Genomic DNA, 25,518 nt, shown 5'->3' with positions numbered 1-25,518 from the left:
GGAGTGGCAAGAAATATTCAAAGTGATGAATAGCAAGAATCTACAACCAAGATTACTCTACCTAGAAAAGCTATCATTTAGAATTGAAGGTCAGATAAAGAGCTTCACAGATAAGAAAAAGCTAAAGGAATTCATCACTGCCAAAACAGTATTGCATGAAATGCTGAAGGGTATTCTTTAAGAAAAGGAAAAAGAAAAAGGTAAAAATAAAAATTATGAACAACAAAGTGACAACAAATACAAATATATAAACAAGTGAATCTAAAAATCAAGTGTATAAAAAAATCTGAGAATCAGCCAAGACCAGTTTGGCTCAATGGATAGAGGGTTGGCTTGGGGACTGAAGGGTCCCGGGTTCAATTCTGGTCAAGGGCATGTACCTTGGTTGCGGGTATATTCCCAGTAGGGGGTGTGCAAGAGGCAGCTGATCGATGACTCTCTCTCATCGATCTTTCTAGCTCTCTCCCTTCTTCTCTGTACAAAATCAATAAAATATATTTTTAAAAAATCTGAGGAACAGAATAAACTGGCGAATATAATAGAATATGAAATAGAAAGGGAGTGGACTGACAATTCTCAAGGGAAGGGGGAGTGTGGGGTGCGGGAAGAGACTGGACAAAAATCTTACACGTATGGATGAGAACAGTGGGGTGTCAGGGCAGAGGATGTGGTGGGAACCAAATGGTGGAGAGCTATGGGGGGGGGGGGAGAGGAACAACTGTAATAATCTGAACAATAAAGATTTATTAAAAAAATAAAATGTAAGTAAAAAGTGATGATGAATGTTGGTATTGAAAATGCTTTTAGTGAGTCGTAATCAGATAACATCAAACTTGGAAAGAAGAGTAAAGGTAACTTTTACTAGAGAGAATATGAGATGTTGCCATCATTTATGACAGCACATTGGTACTTTACAAACATAAAATTACTGCTTTACAAAAGTCTGACTTAATACTTACATTTGAATACCCTAATATTATACTTAAAATAATTAAAAAAAAAAACAGGAGTGGAGTCTCCCGTGCCCGGCCATCCCCTGCGGAGCTGCCAAGGAGCCGCTCGCTCGTTCTCAGCCCTCATCGCCCTTAAAGTTCGTTTAAAAAAAAAATCCTAGTCCTTCTTAAGAGAGCGAGAGAGGGCGCGAGCCGGCGGGGGGGAGGGGGGAAGGGGGAGGGGGGAGGGGGGGAGGGGGGAGGGGGGTAAGGGGGGGCCGGGCGCGCTGGGAGGAGGCGGCAGCGGCGGCGGCAGCGCTGGGCTGGCTGAGGGGCTGCGGCCACCTGAGACGATTTGAAAAATAAGATCTGATCACCTGGAATTAAAGTTGGTACAGAAACCTTTTCAACTCCAAAAATGTTGGAGGAAGATATGGAAGTGGCCATCAAGATGGTGGTTGTTGGGAATGGAGCAGTTGGAAAATCAAGTATGATTCAGTGATATTGCAAAGGCATTTTTACAAAAGATTACAAGAAAACCATTGGAGTTGATTTTTTGGAGCGACAAATCCAAGTTAATGACGAAGATGTCAGATTAATGTTATGGGATACGGCAGGTCAAGAGGAATTCGATGCAACAACAAAGGCCTACTATCGAGGAGCCCAGGCTTGTGTGCTTGTATTTTCTACCACAGACAGGGAATCTTTTGAAGCAATTTCCAGTTGGAGAGAGAAAGTAGTAGCTGAAGTTGGAGATATACCAACTGTACTTGTACAAAACAAGACTGATCTCTTGGATGATTCTTGTATAAAGAACGAGGAAGCTGAAGCACTGGCAAAAAAGCTAAAGCTAAGGTTCTACAGAACATCGGTGAAAGAAGACCTAAATGTAAATGAAGTTTTTAAATATTTGGCTGAAAAGTATCTTCAAAAACTCAAACAAGTAGCTGAGGATCCAGAAGTAAGGCATTCAAGTAGTAACAAAATTGGTGTCTTCACATCTGATGGAAGTCACTCGGGTCAGAGTTCAAGTACCCTTAATGGTGGAGATGTCATCAATCTTAGACCCAACAAACAGAGGACCAAGAAGAGCGGAAATCCTTTTAGCAGCTGTAGCATACCCTAAAATGTTGTAGGCAGGAAAAAAAATTGTGCAATTCAGTGAGAACTACATCCAGCTCACATGGTATGTTACAAGGTTTTAGCAGATTTTGCACCTAATGGTTCTGAAAGTTGACAGACTTAAATGTTGATCTTCAGTGCTTTTCAGAATGGAGTGAAATCTTTGGAGGAAAAATTATTGCCCTGTGGACTCATTTTAATTTTTTTACATTAGACGAAGCTTCTCCTGTTTTGGAAAGAATGGTGTAAGAAATGTCAAAAACAGGTTTTGCTGAATTTTAAATGCTGGAAAATATAAATGAAATGCCTAAATATATGGTACAGATTGTAATGTTAAGTAAAGTTAGCATTCTTTTTCTGAAATTAGTCATCAACCTTTTCTGAGAAATAGTATTGAACCCAAGTATTAATACTTACAAAAAATAACGAAAGGTAAACCCTAAATTTGGTGAGACTGCATTAGTGTGTACTTGGGCAATGTTACTGTGCAATATCTGTACCATTTCGGGTATGGAGGTATGCATGCAGGTACTTGGTACTGAATTGAAGGTATGTGCAGTGTTTAATGAAACAGAATCTAACTCATTCATTCATAGAATCATTTACACATTGTGTATATGTTAAAAGTTTTTATTTTCAAGTAAGAAATTTCAGACATATATTTTGCAAAAGAGCTGAGATTTAAAAAGTGTTTTGTGCCAAAAAATATCATATCTAATTTTTACAGTGTTTACTATCAGAATTAATATTGTTTATAATATCTTTTAAAAGCAGTTTTCCTCTCTGACGGGGTAGATAAAAGAGTTTAAATGTTTTAGTGCTAGGTCATCTCTCAGGTGAGACTTGTTGCAAATCTTTTTCACGTGTCCCTCTTAGTGTGGCGAGCTTGTGCTGGCCAAGTCCTGGAGCAGACACAGCACGTCTGCGGCTACTCCTTAGGCTGGAAGCACACTGGTGCTTCCAAGTGCCTTTGCTGCTGACTAAAAACGCAACCTTGAACTTTTAGGATTATGCTAACAGTTTTTAAAAATGCACAAGAAGTGATCCTTTGTCATAATCCACACTATGGATTTTATAATGCTCTGCAACTGTAAAGCATCTTTTTGTTTACACCTTTTTGTATGGTATTTTAAGATTATCGCTTAAAAATTTCTATAACCTTTGATTTGTACAGCACTTTCTCAAGACCTCTGTCAGGAACAAATGTAATTTCTTTTAAGAAAGGATTTTAATATGTAGTCATGTGGCAGAACATAAACTTGTGACTTGGGACAGTAGTTTTCCAGCTAAGATAATTGCACGAACTCTGTTAAAACTAATTATCATTTATCAATGGTTTTGTTTTTTAACCGTTTGCAATATACCTTGTTTTTATAGGATTTCAAAATGTGTACAAATAACTTCTTGAAAAATGTGTGATCAAGTTCTTTTTAATTATTTGTAAATGCATAATGTTCTATATATTTCTTGTTTCCTTTTTTTTTTTTTCCCTTAGGTCTTCCATCTTTGCCACTCTCATCCTCCATCTAGATTAATGTTGAGAACCTAATAGAATTTTCTGAGGCATGTCGTTAAGTGGTCAAGTGTGGATGTTTGCTTTTCGGAATACTGAAATAATCTGGTATTACATATTTCTTTTTAAAAAAATATATTTTATTGATTTTTTACAGAGAGGAAGGGAGAGAGATAGAGAGTTAGAAACATCAATGAGAGAGAATCATGGATCAGCTGCCTCTTGCACACCCCCTACAGGGGATATGCCCGCAACTAAGGTACATGCCCTTGACCAGAATCGAACCCAGGACCCTTCAGTCCCCAAGCCGACGCTCTATCCATTGAGCCAAACCAGTCTCAGCTGGCATTACATATTTCAAAGTAATATAAAATGTTTATTTTTATGTCAAAAAACAAAACAAAACACACACACACAACTCAAATGCAAGTTGACAAACAGGACAAAATTCCTTGCCAAAAGTAGTCATTAAAATCTAATAGTTACATAATATATTTTACACTGACTTTTTAAAATGAAATTTGTATTAAAATCATAAAATAAAGGGCATAAAATAGAAGCCATTAATTATGTTGTAATGGTGAATCCTGGGTTTGGGTTGCTGTTTTAACAAAGTTTATTCTGTATAATGTCTATAGTAGAGGCCCAGTGCATAAAATTCGTGCACTTGGGGGATTCCCTCAGCAAGGCTTATCGCAGTCTGGGAGCCTTTGGGGGATGTCTGACAGCTACAGAGGTGGGAGAGGCTCCTGCCACCACCACTGTGCTTGCCAGCCTTGAGCCAGGATCAGGGTTTCTGGCTAAGCAGCACTCCCCCATGGGAGCACACTAACCAACAGGGGGCAGCTCATGCATTGAGGCTTTGCCCCCTGGTGGTCAGTGTGTGTCATAGTGACCAGTCATTCTGCCATTCAGTTAATTAGCCTTTTATTATATAAGATGGTCTGACATTCATTTCTCTTCCCCATTCCTCCAGTTTAAAATTTCTTAAAAGCACAATGCCATTTCTTTAACTATTTATTAATCATCCAGAAGCAAAAGTGCAGCACAGGAAAATAATCTTTATTATAATGTAACTAGAAACAGACTAAATAGGAAGTCAACACAGTAATTTTTTTTTACGATCAGGCTTCAATAACTAATCAAACAGTCTCAGTTGCACAGATATTTTGGTCACTATTATAATCTTCAAGGGCACAAAAGCCAACAACGTAAACTAATATGAAGGTAATGACTATGAAAATTTCCTATGGGCCAAAAATGTATATCACTGCATTAAATTCTACCCCTGTATTTTCTTAATATTCTTCTTAAACATTAAACAATTGTTACTCAGAAAAATATTAAACATGCACATAATATTCCTACAAGAATACTATCTTAATATTGTCAGTATTTATACCAAGCTATTCTTTCCCCCACGTTCAATGAAACATGGTTCTATTACCCATATCTATGTGTGTTAGTGGTAATATGGAAACTTGATTTGTTTTCAAGGTTAAATAGCAGATTGATTTCGCATTTGGTGGGCAGCTGTAGATATTTTTTAAATAAATTTAACTACATTTCATAAATCCTGAGATTTTCAATAACTTGCCAATGATTGTATACTTTTCATTTATACTTCTTTCCAATTAATTTGAACCCCACATAAGTATTTAAAATTATTTACAGATGGTTGCAACTAAAGCAACAATGAAGTTTACTACTTGTATAGTAAGACTCCTAATAAGGTCTTTAACTAATGCTGCATGTTTTATACATTTTTTACTTATTAAAGAGCAATTCTTAAAATTCTTAAAGTTATGATTATCTGTCAGCAATAAGTCCTTTCACTTTGCTACATAAATAACCAGATTCACTTTTCCCTCTCTTGTAAAACACGTTTTTTTCTTCCCACAAACACGTTAATAGTCCAACTGAACAGGTGCCAAAAGAAACTTAGTATTTGAAGAGCAGATTGATAACCATAATGACTAGCAGAGAAATATGCTCATAACAAACAGGCATTCAATAGTATTTATTACACATGGAATGTGTGAATTGTAAGGCAGCTGTTAGGCAGATACTTTTCACCATACACCATAACTCATTTTGTTTAACAAGGGAATTCAAGGTTACCAGATTTAATTTGCCCTCAAATGTAAATCCAAGATTTTGAAATTTTAAAAACTGTTTTAACAGTTCTCAAAAAATGTAAACAAGTTAATAGTAGTTGCTACTGCAATATTAGTTGAGAGAAAAAAAGAACAATTGATTTCTACTAAATCATATGTACAATTGAGGAGAAGAAATACAAACTTAAGAAGTGTTAACTAATTATTATTTTCTCCAGATTTATCCTTGCAGTGATTTTGTTCATATATTTTTCCCTGTTAACTTCTTTGAAAGAGAACTTTATTATCTGAATGGATTTCCCTAACTCCCTAGGTACATAATGTTAGTGAAAAACTGGTGTGAATATAAGGTTCTATTTTCAAGTAATGCCATGTTTCTGTATTTGTTTGTTGTTGCTGCTGCTGTTGTTGTTTTTTGCTGACATTAATTTTTTCCTATTGAAATGATTCTGTATATATAGAATATGTACGAATCTGCCAACTTACTATGTATGAGATTGCTTGCTTATAATATTCAATTTTTGAAGCATATTGCACACTTATCATCTAGAGTATTAATAAGTAACTTACTCTTTTTAGAAAGGATACACTGACAAATTCTCAAGTTAATGACTTTGGCCAAACAATTTTAGTATGTCACAGGACAATAGCAATGGCAAAAACATTGACGATACAGTTCATGGTTCGGTTCTCCCATCTTACGGTACAGGTTCCTGAAAACACACACACAAAAGGATTTGAAATACCAGCAAAACAATGAAATTACCAGATAATATATTTATGCATTTTCATAGGTTTTAATATCTTATTTCCTGAAATCTGTTAAATGTTAATATTTCATATTTGCCTAAGACATACTTGTTAATTATAGTTAGATACAAAGCAATTCTATTGATAAAGCTTTTTTCAGAATTAGAAATAAATAAGCATTTGATAATAAGTACACTGTTTAACTTTGCTAGTAGTTGGATTTTGTTTGAATCAGCTTATAGTCTCTTACCATCAGATGTGGTATCCCAAAAGCATGAACTGGCTGTATGAAAGCCATATGCACTCCTCTGGACCACTGCACAGGTCACTAAAAATAAAGTCATAGAGTAAGGATGTTTATAAACAAAGGAAAAGATATCCAAGATCTAAGTGTTTGAATTTTTGGCTTTAAAAGGTGCAAAAATAATAGAAAACCAAGCATTTAGCAAGCAAATAAATTTAAAAAATAAAAAGTCCCTCACCTTAATTATCTAATACCACGATTTTATCCCCACCAGATCCAGTCTGTTTGTTGCCCATTTCCATAACCAGTGGTTATGTGCCCTGCCTCATGGGCATAATTCAGTCAAAGAAAATATTCCACTTTAGAAATAATTATTGTGTGGTACTTCACAGTCTTACATGTAAGGAGGCACAGGGTAACTGAAAGGAAGATAGTAGGGCCCAGTAGGTTATGGTGGAAAGAGCTAACTGATATAAATGTAAAAGGTGATGTTACCAAGAAAAGGCTTTTGAAGAGCAAGCGATATCTCTATCTTTTAGATATCATATACTAGAGTCCCAGTGCACAAAACTCGTGCACAGGGGGGTTCCCCTCAGCCAAGCTTGCATCCTCTCCAATCTGGGACCCCTCAGGGGATGTCTGACTACTGGATTACAATCAGGCCTAAACCGGCAGTCAGACATCCCTCTCACAATCCTGGGCCACTGGCGCCTAATCGCTCACCTGCCTGCCTGCCTGGCCACCCCTAACTGCCCTCCCACTGGCCTGATCGCCCCTCACTGCCTCTGCGTATCGACCTGATTGCCCTTAACTGCTCCCCTGCCCCCTTTTGGCCTGGTGGTCCTCAATTGCCCCAATCTGCTTGCCTGTTTGCCCCCAAGTGCTCCCCCCCTCCCCCCCGCTGGCCTAGTCACTCCTCACTGCCCCCCCCCAGCCAGCCTAGTCACTCTTAACTGCCCCCTCACTGCTGGCCTGGTCGCCCCATGCAGACTGCTTATTTGGTTGTTTGGTCGTCCCTCACTAACCCCCCTGCTGGCCTGGTTGCCCCATGCAGCCTGCTTGTTCAATTGTTTAGTCATCCCTCACTAACCCCACTGTTGACCTGGTTGTAGGCAGCCATCTTATGAGGGCATGATGGTCAATTTGCATATCATCTCTTTATTATATAGGATTATCTTTAGATGAATATATCAGAAGTCCTTTATACCCTATTAATATCCAACTACGGTGTCTATCATTCAGTTATATTCTCTAAATTCTGAGAAAATTACAAGAACAAAGGTGAGTAAACTTCTAAGGAAGGATAGTAACACTTACCAATATATTTATAAGCTTTTCCCAACTTGACCAAATGTGCTAAGGATTGTTCCACAATACTTGCAGTCCATTGGTTGATGTTGTTCTGATTATAATCTTCACCACCCAAAACTCCATCTATACACTAAAAGGGCAAAGGACAGTTAATAAATTACACAAATTGCAACAAAAATATATGCAAAATACAAAATGCATTTGTAACCCAATAGAGCATCTTAGAAATTATGCATCTAGTAAGTATTTAGTAAGCAATGTCTCTAATTGTTTAAGAATTTTCAAAGCATGTCCACATGCATTATCTCACTATGAGATACAATGGTCACATACAGATAAATATGACATGGACCAGTTGTAAAGAATTTAATCTAGCAAAGAAGCTAATAATTCTATAACACAAGGAAGACTAATCAAGGATGTTAAGTTATATCATAAAAGAATTAGGCCAGTAGAGATTTTAAAAGGGTAATATCAATTGGTTAAAGAATGACTTTGAGAGAGAAAAGATGGCAACCAGCAAGAAAGTAGGGAGGGAGAGATTGTGAGAGAGTGAGGAAGCAATAGAGGAGTTTGTGGATGTGTGGTGTGTGTGTGTGTGTGTGTGTGTGTGTGTGTGAGAGAGAGAGAGAGAGAGAGAGAGAGAGAGAGAGAGAGAGAGAAAGAGAGAGAGAGAGAGAGAGAGAGAGAGAGAGAGAGAGAGAATGCGCTAGGGACAGTTTGATTCTTTAGTCATCTAAGGGGCTGCTAAACTGCGAAGTCTTAAATGGGGAAATCCCTCTGCCACTGCAGACACTTCGGGGGCAGCTAGTGCAGGTATAGAGACCACAACATCTTGAAAAACAGAACTGCTTGAGACTAGGGTCCTAGCCTCACCACCACCCAATCTTATCTCAGATGCAAACCAGGACCTTATAGCCTCTAGGGACAAATACCTGCTACCCACAGACAGCAAGAATCCAGACATCCTGGCTGCAGACCCACAGACACTAAGAATCCGGACATCCTGGCCACAGATTTCTGTGGCTCACAGAGCCCCTCCCCACCACTCAGGCTCACTGCAGCACCATAAGAACTGCTAGACCCGCTCCATGCAAGCAGGCTTCCTGTCCACACAGGGCAGCTCAACTACCTGAATTTGAGCCTGGACACTCAGACACTGGGAGGATGTTTCCCACAGCATGCACTACCATGACCAGACCCCATGCCCACACAGGGCAGCTCCACTACCTGAATTTGAGCCTGGGTGTGTGGACATTGGAAGACTGTTTCCACAGCATGTACACGCACGACAAGAACCCACACACACAAAGTATGGCAGTGAGTCCTGACTTTGATTCTAGGCAAGTGCACACAGAAGTCTATTTTTCGCAGTGTAGGAGTGGAACTCCTGCTGACACAGGTTGGCTGTGCAACCTGGTGCCCCAAGCAAACCAGGGACCATGATTCTCCATAAAAGAGGTAGCACTGAGCACAAGTGATTTGACTCTGTTTCTCACACACCTGGGATCCCTGATTCCCAGTACATGCACAATAAGAGCCAGTGACTCCAATTCTGGTTGCATGCATACACAGGGACCCTGAATCTCAGCATGCGGCTGCACCAAGTAAGAGAAACTCTGATACTCAATTTTCAGCATGAGCACAGGGGGACTATGACTCCTGGCATGTGTTAGGGGACTCTGATATTTAGTACACAGCAGCAGGGTCTCTTTTTCAGCAAGGTGTGCGTGGGGGGGGGGTGGAGGGGTGTCTCTGATTCTAGGTGTGCGCATGAGGCTATACTGAGAGCCAGTGGCTCTGATCCTGGGTGAACGTGGCTCCAACCAACTCATTGCAGCCACATGCCTTGGTGATGGAGCTCTTCAGTGACACTCATGTGGTGCGAAGCTCCCACTGCACAAAGCCCAGGCCCCCTCAACTTGGCATTTGAACCTTCTGGTGAAAGTTAGAATAGGGAGGCAACAAAACAATTCCCAGAGGAAAGAAAATGAAGAATCACCAAGAAAGGAAATAAGTGAAATGGAGGCATGTAGCATGACAGAAAAAGAATTCAGAATAATGGTTGTACAATTCATACACCAGATGTATGAGAAAATCAACAACCTATGCAAAAATCAGGAAAAAATCAAAAGTTATATAGCTACAATAAAAATAAAAATGCCATGGAAGGTTTCAACAGAAGACTAGAAGAAGCAAGGACCAAATTAGTGAGTTAGAAGATACAGAACAGAAACAAGCCCAATCTGAACTGCAATTGGAGAAAAAAGTTAAAAACCAGGAGGAAAGCCTAAGGGAGCTTTGGGGCAACACAATAAGAAGTAACATACGTATAAGAGGGCTGCCAGAAGGACAAGAACAGCAAGGATTAGAAAATCTATTAGAATAAAAAATGACAAATTCCCTGATATGGGAAAGAAAAAAATTTCACAAGTATAGACAGTCCCAAGAAAGATGAATACAAAAAGACCCACACCAAGACACATCATAATTACAATGGCAAATGTTAATGACAAAGAAATAATTTTAGGCCCGGAGCAGCCTGGCCCGAAACAGCTCGCTCCTCACCTGCCCCTGCCCCATGGCTGCCTCTCAGACATGGCTGGAAACTTTTGCGGGAACTTGAGGGTCTGCTGAATCAAGTGATGAAGGCTTATATCTGGATGTGTTGAGTTAGTATAGTACTGGGGTGTTGATCTGTGAGTGCCTTGGGTGGGGCCTGGATGAGGCTGGTTGTCCTATTTGGAAATGTCTTTTGTGTGAAGTGTATCACTGGGCATGTGGAGGTATTATTGATATGAGAAAATGCTAAGTAACAGATTTGCTATCTGAAAAGGGATTTACTATCGGGGAAAGGGAGGGAGGAAGAGACTGAACATAAACTGTGCACCAATGGATGAGGGCAGAGGGTGGGGTGGGAACCTGGTGGAGGGGGGAAGAAACGAGGAACCTTTGTAATAATATGAACAATAAAGATTGATTAAAAAAAAAAGAAATAATTTTAAAGGCTGTAAGAGAGAGACAGAGGATCTACAAAGGATCCTCCATTATATTATCAAATTATTTCTCAACAGAAACACATCAAGCTAGAAGGGACAGGAGAGAAGCATACAAAGTGATGCAAAGCAAAGGACAGAGTCCAAGAATACTCTATCCAGCAAGACTATCAATCAAAATTGAAGGGGAAATTGGGAGCTTCACAGACAAAAATAGGCTAAGGGAGTTTATCACTACCAAGCCAGCAATGCAAGAAATGCTAGGGAATGCTATAAAAAGAAGAAATAGATAGGGAGGAAAGAACAAAGGCATAAAGTACAGAAATGGCTACAGACAAGTACCAATCAATAACATTAAACGTAAATAGATTAAATGCTCAAATCAAAAGAAATTGTGTGATTGAATGGATAAGAAAACATGAACCATTATATATATATAAATATATTGCTTACAGGAGACCAACCTCAGAACAAGTTTCTCACATAGACTGAGAGAGAAGAAAAGAAAAAAAAGTCTATCAGGCAAATAAATAAATAAATAAATAAATAAACAAACCTCAAAATGAAGAACATAATAAGAGACAAGAAAGGCCACTTCAATTATAATGAAATTGATACAAGAGGATATAACTCTGGTAAACATTTATGCACCCAATGCAGGAGCACCCAAATATATTTTAAAAACTTCTTGAAGATGTCAAGGGAGAGACTTTCTAAAAATGGAGGCAGAATAGACAGACATGTTCCAAGCTTTGTCTTCTAACAAAGAAAGAAAGAACAGCTAAGGTTTGCACGGGGGGACTGTAAGACGGGGTTCCCTTGACCTGGCAGCCCCCACTGGGGCTGGGTCCCCTCCTGGAGCTAGAGGCTTGGCCATGGAAACCGTGTCATCTTGAAAGGGCAAGTAGATCTTATTGGAAGCCTGAAAATCCACAACTGCAGAAACCACCGAACACCTAGGAACCCCAGAACACTGGTCTTCAACTGGCACAAACACATGGATTCAAAGGAGCTCCTCACACCACCACAGAAAGGTCATATTTTGCCTGGGGTAAGGTGAGGTCACTAGTCCCAGCAAAAGAGAGAAACGAGTAGTTTCCGGGAGCTAGAGAACTGGGGAAGTCTGTGCCTAGAAAAGTTCGTGGCTGTTGTGGCTGGCTTAATCCTTGATTGTGGAAGGGGATCCTCCAAGCTGCTAATGGGAGGGATCTCTACAAATCATCCCATTTTGATCTGATGCTGAAGGACAGCCTAAGAATTTCAAAGGAGTGCAGGCTGCTTAGACTTGGGCGCCGACCCATTATTTGCTCACTTGGGCTTTTTCCTCTTCATTTCCTTGCTTCTGATTACTAAGCTGAATACATACCATGTTTCCCCAAAAATAAGACATCCTCCGAAAATAAGACCTACTTACAGGTTTCCTTCTGAGTGAAATATAAGGCATTCCCCCGAAAATAAGGCTCCCCCTAGGCTAAACATGAGAGATTTGGTCCACTGATTCTGAAAGAAATGGAGTCACAAGAAATTCACCAGGAAATTCAGGAATTGGATTGTTATGATGATGTTCCAGAAGATGATGACATGATTGTCATGGAATAAATGAGTAAATTCTTGATACTGTAGGATTCACAGTTTGTCTGGTTTGTGTTGACAACTACTACCATACTACCTTACCGTATACAGGTAATAAATTTCCTTTATTTTCATTTAACAATAAATGTGTACCGTATTATTTTTCATGGAAAAATAAGACATTCCCTGAAAATAAGACCTAGCACATCTTTGGGAGCAAAAATTAATATAAGACACTGTCTTATTTTCGGGGAAACAGGGTAGGATCACCCAGTTGGGGACACCTTGGATGACTGCAGGGGGAAGCTGTTTTCCTGAAACCTGGGGATCGGAGCAGAGAGTGACTATTGGAGAGCCACCTCTCAGGCAGCCCACCTCCACGAACAGGTATTGAGTGCCATAGGGAAAGAAGGCTAGAGAAGGCATAGAGACCCTGAAGTCAATCCAAAAACACTGCCACCCAGGGGCTGAATCACAAATTGACTCGTGTAATAAAGAATAAAGGAATATGAGAAATTAAGACACCACCTGATTAAAAATTATTGATAGGACTGTCTTACAACACTGAGGAACAGTGGAACGCAGGGAACTGCATTATTGTCCAGACTGGGAAACAGGAGTGCCAAACAGAACAATAGAGGAAGTGAATGACCTTCATTATTGCAAATTTTATTTTTTTATTTTTATTTTATAATTTTTATATTTTATTCTCATTTTTTGTATCTTTTATGAAACTATTTTTTTCTTTTTTCCTCACTTGATTTTACCTTTTTAATCATTACGTTTTTATTTTCAATCAGTATTACTACTACTACTACTATTTTACCTTTTTTTCAAGTGCCATTTTATTTTCTCTTTATTTTACTTTGGGATTAGTGTTCTAAATTCTATTTCCATTTTTCCTTTCACATCATTTTACCCTATCTCAACTCTACCTTTTACCATCACTCTCTTCCTAACCTTTCCCCTTTTGCTGTCCTGTATATCTTAACCTTTCCTGCTTTATATTCTCCCTATTCTTTCTGTTTACCCCATGCTAAAATTTCATGCTACTTATATATCTAATTTCCAATCCACTGCTCCAAGTCCATAAACACCTCTTTCTTCACTGTCTTAACTATCCAAAAAGTTGTATTTCTCTATGTCCTTTTGTTGTTGTTTACTTTAATGTTGATTATATAGAATTTATATGCTTTTGTGAGATTGTTTTGCTTATTCTTTTTTGTTTGTTTGCTTTGTTTTTATTTGTTTTTTACTTCTGATTTCCCTTACCTCATTTAATATTCCGTGGTGTCATAGTTTGTATTAATCTCTAGGTACCTGTTGCTGGCATTGGCTGGGATTAGAGGTTGTTCTATTGGAGTTTTCTCCCCATATAGTTTATTCCCCCTTTCTCTCTTAGTCTCATTCTTGTCTCTCTTACTTTTTTTTCCTATCCCCAATTCATTTTGATACTACTTTTTTCTTTCTTTTAACTCTTCTTCTTTCTCTTCTATCCCCTAATTTGTCTTTCTCTGGTGGTCACCTTTATTGGAGGTTATTAATATCATGAATACATTTCTGTTCAGTGCCTTGTGTGCTATATCTGGTTGTGTTGTATTCTGTGCCTTTAAATCAATTCAGGAGAGATGGAACTACAAAACCAGACATACAGAAAAGAGAAACTATGGAGAGACAAAGAAACAGCCCACATATGAAAGAAAAGCAGACATCACTATAAAAGAAAGTAAACGAAACAGACAAGACACCTGCCAGAGAAAGAATTCAGAGAAATGTTCATGAGGTGGCTGAAGAGAATTTGACAATATGAGTAAGAACAAAGAGGAAATGAAGAACCAAGAAGAAATGAAAAATGACATCACTGCTGTAAAGAACTAAATAGAAAGCATTAAGAGTACACTAGAAGAAGCAGAAGACCGCATCAATGAGCTAGAAGACAAGATTGGAAAAATACCCAAGTAAAATAGCTTCTAGAGGGGGAAAAAAAAAAAAAAAAAAAAAAAAAAAGCAGGAGAGCCTAAGGGAACTTTGGGACAACACTAAACCAAACAATATCCACAAAATAGGGGAGCCAGAAGGAAAGAAAACTGATCAAGAAAGAGAAAACCTGTTTGAAGAAATTATGACGGAAAACTTCCGTGATATGGGGACACACACACACACACACACACACACACACCCACAAATCCAAGAAATGCATAGAATCCCAAGCAAAATGAACCCCAAAAGAAAGATGCCAAGGCACATTATAATTAAATTGGCAAACACCAACGACAAAGTAAGAACCATCAGAGAGAGAAAGTTACCTACAAAGGAGCCCCCATCAGAATAGCAACTGATTTCTCAACAGAAACTAATCAGGCCAGAAGGGAATGGGATGAAATATACAAAGCCATGTAAAGGAAGGGTCTGAATCCAAGAATACTGTACCCAGCAAGGCTATCAATCAAAATTGAAGGTAAAATCAGGAGCTTCACAGATAGAAAAGGACTAAGGGAATTAATCACTACCAAACCAGCAAAGCAAGAAATACTAAAGTGTCTGCTGTAAAAAAAAAACCAAAAACAAACAAAAAAAAAAAAAAAAAAACAGAAGGGAAGAAGGAACACAGGGTAAAGAATAAAAATGGTGACAAATAAGTACCTGTCAATAATAACTTTAAATGTAAATGGATTAAATGCCCTACTCAAAAGACAAAGGGTAACGGATTGGATAAGAAAACAAGACCCATATATCTGCTGTCTACAAGCAACCCACCTCAGAAAAAAAGATGCATACAGACTGAGGATGAAGGGATGGAAATAGGTTTTCCAGGAGAAAAGAAATGAACAAAAACAAACAAACAAAAAAAACACCTGGGGTAGCAATACTTATATCTGGCAAATTAGATCTCAAAGTGAAGGACATAACAAGAGATAAGGAAGGGCACTTAATACTGAAGGAATCAATACAACAAGAAATAACTGGTATACATATATGCACCCAATGCTTGAGCACCCAAATACATAAAAAAAAAAACCTCCTGGAGGATATCAAGGGAGATATTAACAGCAATATAATCATAGTAGGAGACTTTAATACCCCACTATAACCATTGGACAAATGCTCTAAAGAAAAAAAATCAACAAATAAACTTCAATCCGAAATGACTCTCTAGACCAGATGGAATTGAATATTTCACCCCAAAGCCACAGAATATACATTCCTCTCAAGTGAATGTGGGTCATTTTCATGATAGGCCATATGTTGGGACACAGGCAAAATCTCTTCAAATTCAAGAAGATAGAAATCGCCGAAACCGGTGTAGCTCAGTGGATAGAGCGTCGGTCTGCGGACTGAAAGGTCCCAGGTTCGATTCCGGCCAAGGGCATGTACCTTGGTTGCGAGCACATCCCCGGTAGGGGGTGTGCAAGAGGCAGCTGGTCGGTGTTTCTCTCTCATCGACGTTTCTAGCTCTCTATCCCTCTCTCTTCCTCTCTGTAAAAAATCAATAAAATATATATTTTTTTTTTAAAAAGAAGAAGATAGAAATCATATCAAACATCTCAGATCACAATGGCATAAAACTGGAAATTAACTACAAGAAAAACAATCCAAAAAAATTAAGCACCTGTAGACTAAATAGCATGCTATTAAACAATGACTAAGTTACCAAGGAGATCAAGGAAGAAATAAAAAAACAAAACAAAAAAAACACCATGGCAACAAATGACAATGAAACACAATAATCCAAAATCAATGGGAGACAGTGAAAGCAGAATTGAGAGGGAAGTTCATAGCTCTACAAGCCTATTGCAAAAAACAAGTAACAATGTTAATAAATTACCTAAACCTACAACTCAAATAGTTAGACAAAAAGCAACAAGAATAGCCCAATGTAAGCAGAAGGAAGGAAATAATAAAAATCAGAGTGGAGATAAACGACATAGAGACCAAAGAAACAATACATAAGATCAACAAAACCAAGAGCTGGTTCTTTGAAAGGATAAACAAGACTGATGAACCTCTAGCCAGGCTAATCATGAAACAAAGAGAGAGGACCCAAATAAAATCAGAAATGAAAGAAGTAAAATGACAACAGACCCCGATGAAATACAAAGGATTGTTACTAGGAACAACTCTATTCCAACAAACTGGACAACTTGTAGGAAATGGACATATTCTTAGGAAAATATAATCTTCCAAAACTCAACCAGGAAGAATTTAAAAATCTCAATAAACCAATGACTTTGGGAGAAATTGAAGCAGTCATCAAAAAGCTTCTGGCAAACAAAAGCCCGGGGCGAGATGGCTTCACAGGAGAGATTTACCAAACATTCAAGGAAGAAATAAAACCTATACTCCTCAGACTATTCCAAAAAATCCAAGAGGAAGGAACACTTGCAAGCTCCTTCTATGAAGCCAGCATCACCCCAATAACAAAACCAGACAAAAACAACACAATGAATGAGAATTACAGGACAATAACCCTCATGAACAAAGATGCCAAAATCCTCAACAAAATTTTAGCAAATCGGCTCCAGCAATACAACAGAAAGATCATACACCATGACCAAGTAGGATTTATCCCAGGGATGCAAGGCTGGTACAATATCCGCAAGTCAATAAACGTGATACATCACATAAACAAATTGAGAGATAAAAATCACATAGTCATGTCAATTGATGCAGAATAAGCATTTGACAAAATCCAACACCCTTTCTTGATAAAAACTCTCAACAAGGTGAGAATAGAAGTATCATACCTCAACTTCATAAATGCTATATATGATAAACCCATAACAAACATCATACACAATGGGCAAAAACTAAAATCATTTTCCCTAAGAACAGGAACAAGTCAGGGATGCCCACACTCACCACTACTGTTTGACATAGTAAAAGAAGTATTAGCCATTGTAATTAGACAAGAAGAACAAATAAAATGTTTCCAAATTGGAAAAGAAGAAGTAAAGCTTTCCTTATTTGCAGATGACATGATATTGTACATAAAAAAACCGAAAGACTCCATAAAAAAACTAATAGACTTAATAAGTGAATTCATCAATATAGCAAAATACAAAATTAACACCATGAAATCTATGGCATTTCTATACACCAATAGTGAACTTACGAAAAGAGAGACTGAAAAAGCAATTCCATTTACCATCACACCAAAAAAAATTAAGATACCTAGGAATAAACTTAACTAAGAAGGTAAAGAACTATACGCAAAAAACTATGGGACACTGAAAAAAGATATAGAGAAAGACATAAACAGATGGAAGAACATACCATGTTCATGGATTGGTAGAATCAACATAATCAAAATGTCCATACTACCCAAAGCAGCCTATATATTCAATGCACTCCCCATTAAAATACCAACAGCATGTTTCACAGACCTAGAAAAAACTCTCTAAAAATTCATCTGGAATAAAAGAAGACCCCGAAGAGCCACAGCAATCCTGAGAAAGAAGAATAATGTAGGAGGGATCTCAATACCAGATTTCAAGCTGTATTACAAAGCCACTGTTCTCAAAACAGCCTGGTACTAGCACAAGAACAGACATATAGACCAATGGAATAAAATACAGAATCCAGATATTGACCCAAACCACTATGTTTAATTAATATTTGAGAAAGGAGGCATGAACATACAATGGAGTCAAGACAGTCTCTTCAATAAATGGTGTTGGGAAAATTGGACAGATACATGCAAAATAATAAAACTAGATCACCAACTTACACCATACACAAAAATAAACTCAAAATGGATACAGAACCTAAACATAAGACAGGAAACCATAAAAATACCAGAGGAATTCACAGGCAGCAATATCTTAGACATATGCCTAGGGAAGTTCTTCACTGATACTGCCCCTAGGGCAATGGAAGCTAAAGAGAAAATAAACAAATGGGACTACATCAAAATAAAAAGCTTTTTTTTTTTTTTTTTTTCACAGCAAAAGAAAGCATCAACAAGACAACAAAAAAAAACCCACTATATGGGAGAACATGTTTTCAAATGTTATCACTGATAAAAGTTTAATCTCCAACATCTATGGGCAGCTTATACAACTTAATAAAGGAAAAATAAATGATCCAATAAAAAAAAATGGGAACGGACCTGAATAGAATCTTTTTGAAAAGAAGACAGAAGGAAGGCCAAGAGACACATGAAAACATGCTCAAAGTTACTAATTATCCAAGAGATGCAAATCAAAACGACAATGCGTTACCATCTCACACCTGTCAGAATGGCTATTGTCAACAAATCAACAAAGGACAAATGTTGGTGAGGATGCAGAGAAATAGGAACCCTTGTGTACTGCTGGTGGGAATGCAGACTGGTGCAACCACTGTGGAGAACAGTATGGAGTGTCCTCTAAAAACTGAAAATGGAAAACTCCCATTTGACTCAGTCAACCCACTCCTAGGAATATATCCCAAGAAACTAGAAACACCAATCAGAAAGGATATATGCACCCCTATGTTCATAGCAGCACAATTTACAATAGCTAAGATTTGGAAGTCTTGGTGACCGTCAGCAGATGACTGGATCAGAAAATTATGGTACATCTACATGATGGAATACTATGCTGCCATAAATAGAAGGAATTCTTATCATTTGCAGCAACCTGGATAATATTGAAGAACATTATGCTTAGTGAAATCAGCCAGTCAATGAAAGAAAAATGCCACATGATCTCACTCATTATGGATAATAAAGAACATTATAAACTGATGAACAAAAAGATAGATACTGAGACAGTAAAGCATCAAACAGAGCATCAAATTACAGTGGAAAGGTTAGGGAGAGGTGGAGGAGATTAAGAGATCATTCTAAGTACTTGTATGCATGCATATAAGCATAACCAATGAATTCTAAACACTGGGGCATGATGGCATGTATGGGAGTGGGGTGGGGAAGACAATGGTAAGATCTGTACACATATAATATTTTAATAAAAAATTAAAAAATATATCAGGGGAGAGATTGACAGCAACACAACCATAGTAGGAGACTTTAATACCCCATTAACATCACTGGATAAATCCTCTATGCAAAATATTAGCAAAGAAACTTCAATCCTAAAGGACTCACTATAACAGGTGGACTTAATCAACATCTTTAGAACATTCTACCCCCAAAACTACAAAATATATATTCTTCTCAAGCTCACATGTGACACTTTGAAAGATAGACCACATATTGGGACACAGGCAAAGTCTCTTCAAATTCAAGAGGATTGAAATCATATCAAGTGCCAACTCATATCACAGTGGCATAACATTAGAAATCAACTATAGTAAAAACAATCACAAAAATTCAAACACTTGTAGGCTGAATAGCATACTATTAAACAATGAGTGGGTTATCAAAGAGATCAAAGAAGAACTAAAAAATATCCTGGAAACAAATAACAATGAAAACATAACAATCCAAAATCTTTGGTACACAGTGAAAGCAATCCTGAGAGCGAAGTTCATAGCATTACAGTCCTACCTCATGAAAGGAAGGAAGGAAGGAAGGAAGGAAGGGAGGGAGGGAGGGAGGGAGGGAGGGAGGGAGGGAGGGAGGGAGGGAGGGAGGGAGGGAGGGAGGGAGGGAGGGAGGGAAAGGAGGGAGGGAAGGGAGACTGGTAATAAACCATCTAACTCTGCAACTTGAAGAATTAGAAAGAGAGCAATAAGAAAAGCCCAGTGTGAGCAGAAGGAAAAAAATAACAATAAAGATCAGAGTGGAAATAAATGACAAAGAGACAAAAAAAACAAAAACAAAATAAAAACAAAACCCAACACACAATACAAAAGATCAATGAAACCAAGAGTTGGTTCTTTGAAAAGATAAACAATATTGATGAACCTCTAGTCAGGCTCACCAAAAAGCAAAGAGAGAAGGACACAAATAAAATCAGAAACAAAAGAGGCAAAATTACAACAGACTCCACAGAAATACAACCGATTGTCAAAAAATACTATGAACAACTCTATTCTGACAACTAGACAACCTAGAAGAAATGACATATTCCTTAAAAAATACAATTTCCCAAAACATAACCAGGAGGAATAAAAAATATCTGATTAGGCCAATAACTATGGAGGAAATTGAAGCAGTAATAAAAAAACTTCCAACAAACCAAAGCCCTGGACCAGATGGCTTCAGAAGGGGGTTTTATCAAACATTCAAAGAAGAAATAAAACCTATCTTCCTCAGACTATTACAAAAAATTCAAGAAAAAGCAGCACTTCCAAGCTCATTCTATTGTATAAATTGCCATTACCCTAATAACAAAACCAGATAAAGACAATACAAAGAAAGAGAATTACAGGCCAATATACCTCATGGACATAGGTGCCAAAATCCTTAACAAAATTTAGCAAATCGAATCCAGCATTACATTAGAAAGATCATACACCATGACCAAGTGGGATTTATCTGGGGATGGTACAATATCAGCAAATCAATAAATGTGATACATCACATAAACTGATAGACAAAAATCACATAATCGTATCAATTGACAGAGACAAAGCATTTGACAAAATCCAACACCCTTTCTTGATAAAAACTCTCAGCAAGGTGGGAATAGGAGCATCATACCTAAGTATAATAAAAGTCATATATTATATGACAAACCCACAGCCCACAGCATAGCCATGGGCAAAAACTAAAACCATTTCCACTAAGAACAGGAATAAGACAGGGATGCACACTCTCACCACTCCTGATCAACATAGTATTGGAAATAATAGCCTTTGCAATCAGACAAAAAGAAGATATAATAGGCATCCAAATTGGAAAAGAAGTAAAACTGTCCTTATTCACAGATGACATGATACTATACATAGAAAACCCCAAGGCTCCATCAAAAAACTACTAGACTTAATAAATGAATTCAGCCGAAACCGGTTTGGCTCAGTGGATAGAGCGTCGGTCTGTGGACTGAAAGGTCCCAGGTTCGATTCCGGTCAAGGGCATGTACCTTGGTTGCGGGCACATACCCTGTAGGGGTGTGCAAGAGGCAGCTGATCGATGTCTCTCTCTCATCAATGTTTCTAGCTCTCTATCCTTCTCCCTTCCTCTCTACAAAAAATCAATAAAATATATTTAAAAAAATAAAAAATAAATAAATGAATTCGGCAATGCAACAGCGTACAATATTAACATCCAGAAGTTTATGACTTTTCTATACATCAATAATGAACTCACAGAAAGAGAAATTTAAAAAGCAACCCATTAACCATTGCAACAAAAAAATTAAGATACCTAGGAATAAACTTAACCAAGGAGACAAAGGACCTGTACTCAGAAAATTTTAGGATGCTGAAAAAAGAGATTAGAGGAAGACATGAACAAATGGAAGAATATAACATGTTAATGTATTGGTAGAATCAACATCATTAAAGTGTCCATACTACCCAAAGCAATCTATAAATGCAACACAAGCCACATTAAAATACCAACAGCATACTTAAACAAATTTTCCAAAAATTCATCTGGAATAAAAAAAAGACCCAAAATATTGATAGCTGCAGCAATATTGAGAAAGAAGAACAATATTGGAGGGATCATAATACCAGTATCAATGTATACTATTATAAAGCCATTGTTCTCAAAACTGGCTGGTACTGGCACAAGAACAGACATATAGATCAGTGGAATAAAACAAAGAACCCAGAAATCGACACAAGCCATTATGCTCAATTAATATTTGACAAAGGAGTCAAGAGCATACAATGGAAACAAGACAGTCTCTTCAATAAATGGTGTTGGGAAAACTGGAGAGATACTTTCAAAAAAATGAAACTAGACCACTAACGTATACCATACACAAAAATAAACTCAAAATGGATAAAGGACTTAAATGTAAAATGGGAAACCATTAAAATATTATAAGCCATAGGCAGCAAAATAGCAGACATTTGTAAATGTCTTTTACAAAAATAAATATATTTACCGATAACAGCTCCTAGGACAATGGAAACTAAAGAGAAAATAAACAAATGGAACTACATCAAAACAAAACCTTCTGTACAGCAAAAGAAATGATCAACAAAACAACAAGAAAGCCTACTGCATGGGAGAATATATTTGCCAATTTTATCTCCGATATGGGTTTAGTCTCCAACATTTACAGGGAACTCATACAACTTAACAAAAGGAAGTTAAACAATCCAATCAAAACATGAGAAATGGACCTAAATAGACACTTTTTGAAAGAGGACATTCAGAAAGCCAAGAGACATATGAAAACATGCTCAAAATCATTAATCATCTGAGAGGTGCAAATTATAACAATGAGGTACCATCTCACAGCTGTCAGAATGGCTATCAACAAATCAACAAATGACAAATGCTGACAAGAATGTGGAGAAAAAGGAACCCTAGTGCACTGCTGGTGGGAATGCAGACAGGTGCAGCCACTGTGGAAAACAGTATGGAGTTTCCTCAAAAAATTAAAAATGGAACTCCCATTTGACCCAGTAATACCACTTCTAGGAATATATCCCAAGAAAACAAATACACCGATCAGCAAGGATATATGCACCTCTGTTCATAACAGCACAATTTACAATAGCTAAGATTTGGAAATAGCCTAAATGACCATCAGCAGATAAATGAATTAGAAAACAGTGGTACATCTAAATACACAATGGAATACTAAATTGCTGTAAAAAAAATAAGGAATTCTTACCATTTGCAACAGCATGGGTGGAACTGGAGAGCATTAGGCTAAGTCAGTGAACGGCAAACTCATTAGTCAAAAGAGCCAAATAACAACAGTGCAACGATTGAAATTTCTTTTGAGAGCCAAATTTTTTAAACTTAAACTTCTTCTAATGCCACTTCTTCAAAATAGACTCGCCCAGGCTGTGGTATTTTGTGGAAGAGACACACTAAAGGGGCCAAAGAGCCACATGTGGCTCGTGAACCACGGTTTGCTGACAACTGTGCTAAATGAAATAAACCAGTCAGTGAAAGATAAATACCACATGATCTCATTCATTTATGGATAATAAAGAACATTATAAACTGTTGAACAAAAATAGAGGCAAAGAAGCATCAAATAGACTGTGAAACTACAGGGGGAAGGTAGGGAAAGGTAAGAGGTCAACTGAAGGAGTTTTATGCATGCATATAAGCACAACCAAAAGACGCAAGACACTGGGGGAGGAGGGGAGAGCAAAGGAGGCTAGGAGGAGGTCAATGGGGGTAAAAAAGGAGACATATATACTACTATTTGTAAGACCTTAAACAATAAATAAAAATATAGATAAATAAAAAATGAATAAATAAAAACAATATGCATAAACACTAAAAAAAGAATGGCTTTGAAACAGTTGGGATTTTTAAAAAAAATATATTTTTATTGATTTCAGAGAGGAAGGGAGTGGGAGAGAGAGATAAAAATATCAATGATGAGAGAGAACCATTGACTGGTCGCCTCCTGCACACCCCACACTGGGGATCGAGCCTGCAACCTAGGAATATGGCCTGACTGGGAATCGAACTGTGACCTCCCAGTTCATAGGCCCATGCTCAACCACTGAGCCACAGTGGCTAGGTCAAACAGTTGGGATTTGAACTATGTTTCAGATGCTGAAAACAAAGGGTGAGACCAATTTAAAATTTAAGTATCTTATATAATAAAAGGCTAATATGCAAATAGGCCAAATGGCGGAACAATCACACAGTCATTATGACATGTGCTGACCACCAGGGGGTGCACATGAAACATGGTGGGCATTGGCAACTGGCGGCCGCGGTAGGATAGTGAAGCAGGTGAGCAGGGGTGCTAGACAAAGGTGGGCACAGGTAGTTATCATAGGGAGAGCCTCTGGTGGTTACTGAAAATTCTTTGCTCCCACATGCACACCACGGTCCTGCCTGGTGCTCGCACCTGCTGCCAGTACTGGCCCAGATCGCTTGGCACCATCAGTGGGTGCAAGCTATGGCTGCCATCCCTGATAGCCCCTCTGGGCTTCTCCACCTCCCACTGATCCTAGGCAATTGGCGCTGCTGGTGCCAGCTCCAATCATTCTGCACCCTCAGCAGGGGCGAGCGGGCTGGCACAGTCAGTGCATGGGAGCAGCTGCAGCAGAGCAGGATTGCTAGACAATGGACTAGGGGCAGTGGCAGGAGGGACTGGGTGGGGGCGTGGAGGATGGGCCGAGACCTTCCCCTGTGCCCACTGCAGCCTTGCAGCACACAGTTCCTTTCAAGGTGCATGAATTCATGCACTGGGCTCCTAATGTATACTAATAATTACATTCTCTTTCATGTTACGGAATTGCTTAGCTAAAAAACTAGAATATTTGTTATTAAAAGTAAATCATAAAACAAAACAAAACACTGTTTTGGGGGTGCCCTGTAAAGGGAAAGTTAAATAATTTTCCACAATATTTACTTCTATTCACTTCTGATATTTGATTAAGAGCACTGGTTTAGAATCACAATCTTAGGTTTTAAGATCACCATTGCCATCTATTTCCTGTGTATCCTTTTGCAAGTGACTTAATCTCTTGAAGCCCCTATTTTCCTAATGTTTAAAGATATAAAAGCTTCATCTCAGCAGGTTGTTGTGAGACTGGAAGGAGATAATAAATGCCATGTGCTCAAACACACTGATGGTCACTGAGTAAGCACAATAACTCATGCTAGATATTACTATTATCATTATTACTGCTTATTTTATTTTTCCAATTTTATTGAAATATAATTGACATATAATACGTAACTTTAATGTATATAATATGATGATTTGATACATGTATATATTGTGAAAAAATTACTATGACAAGGTGAATTGATAAACCCATCTTCTCACAGTTATTATTTTTGCATGTGTGTTGAGAACATTTAAGATCTACTTTCTGCAACTTTCAAGTATACATTACAGTGTTAACTGTAATTACATACTGTACATTAGGTTCCCAGAAATTATTCATCTTTAACTGGAAGTTTATACCTTTT

General features: G+C 37.9%; 2 protein-coding genes across 2 annotated transcripts in view; one reads left to right on the top strand and one right to left on the bottom strand.

The window, feature by feature from the left end:
- Nucleotides 1–1,217: 1,217 nt before the first annotated feature.
- Nucleotides 1,218–3,510, top strand: LOC118702361 (ras-related protein Rab-23-like). Its single transcript, XM_036408215.2, has one exon. It carries the CDS (start codon nt 1,531–1,533, stop codon nt 2,056–2,058), a length of 528 nt encoding a protein of 175 aa, XP_036264108.2. The 5' UTR covers nt 1,218–1,530; the 3' UTR covers nt 2,059–3,510.
- A 1,098-nt stretch (nt 3,511–4,608) lies between these two features.
- The window catches only part of DYNLT3 (dynein light chain Tctex-type 3), a 29,345-nt gene continuing 8,435 nt past the window's right edge, over nt 4,609–25,518 (bottom strand). Inside the window, exons 3-5 of the mRNA XM_036408216.2 lie at nt 7,996–8,119; nt 6,685–6,762; nt 4,609–6,397 (exon numbers count right to left, since the gene is read on the bottom strand). Coding sequence (XP_036264109.1) covers nt 6,321–6,397; nt 6,685–6,762; nt 7,996–8,119 — 279 coding nt within the window. The 3' untranslated portion in view covers nt 4,609–6,320. The remainder of the gene's footprint in view (nt 6,398–6,684; nt 6,763–7,995; nt 8,120–25,518) is intronic.

This window comes from Pipistrellus kuhlii, unplaced genomic scaffold (genome assembly GCF_014108245.1).
Source record: "Pipistrellus kuhlii isolate mPipKuh1 unplaced genomic scaffold, mPipKuh1.p scaffold_m20_p_38, whole genome shotgun sequence".
NCBI classification, from domain to species: domain Eukaryota; kingdom Metazoa; phylum Chordata; class Mammalia; order Chiroptera; family Vespertilionidae; genus Pipistrellus; species Pipistrellus kuhlii.
This window is presented reverse-complemented; position numbering and strand designations above follow the sequence as displayed.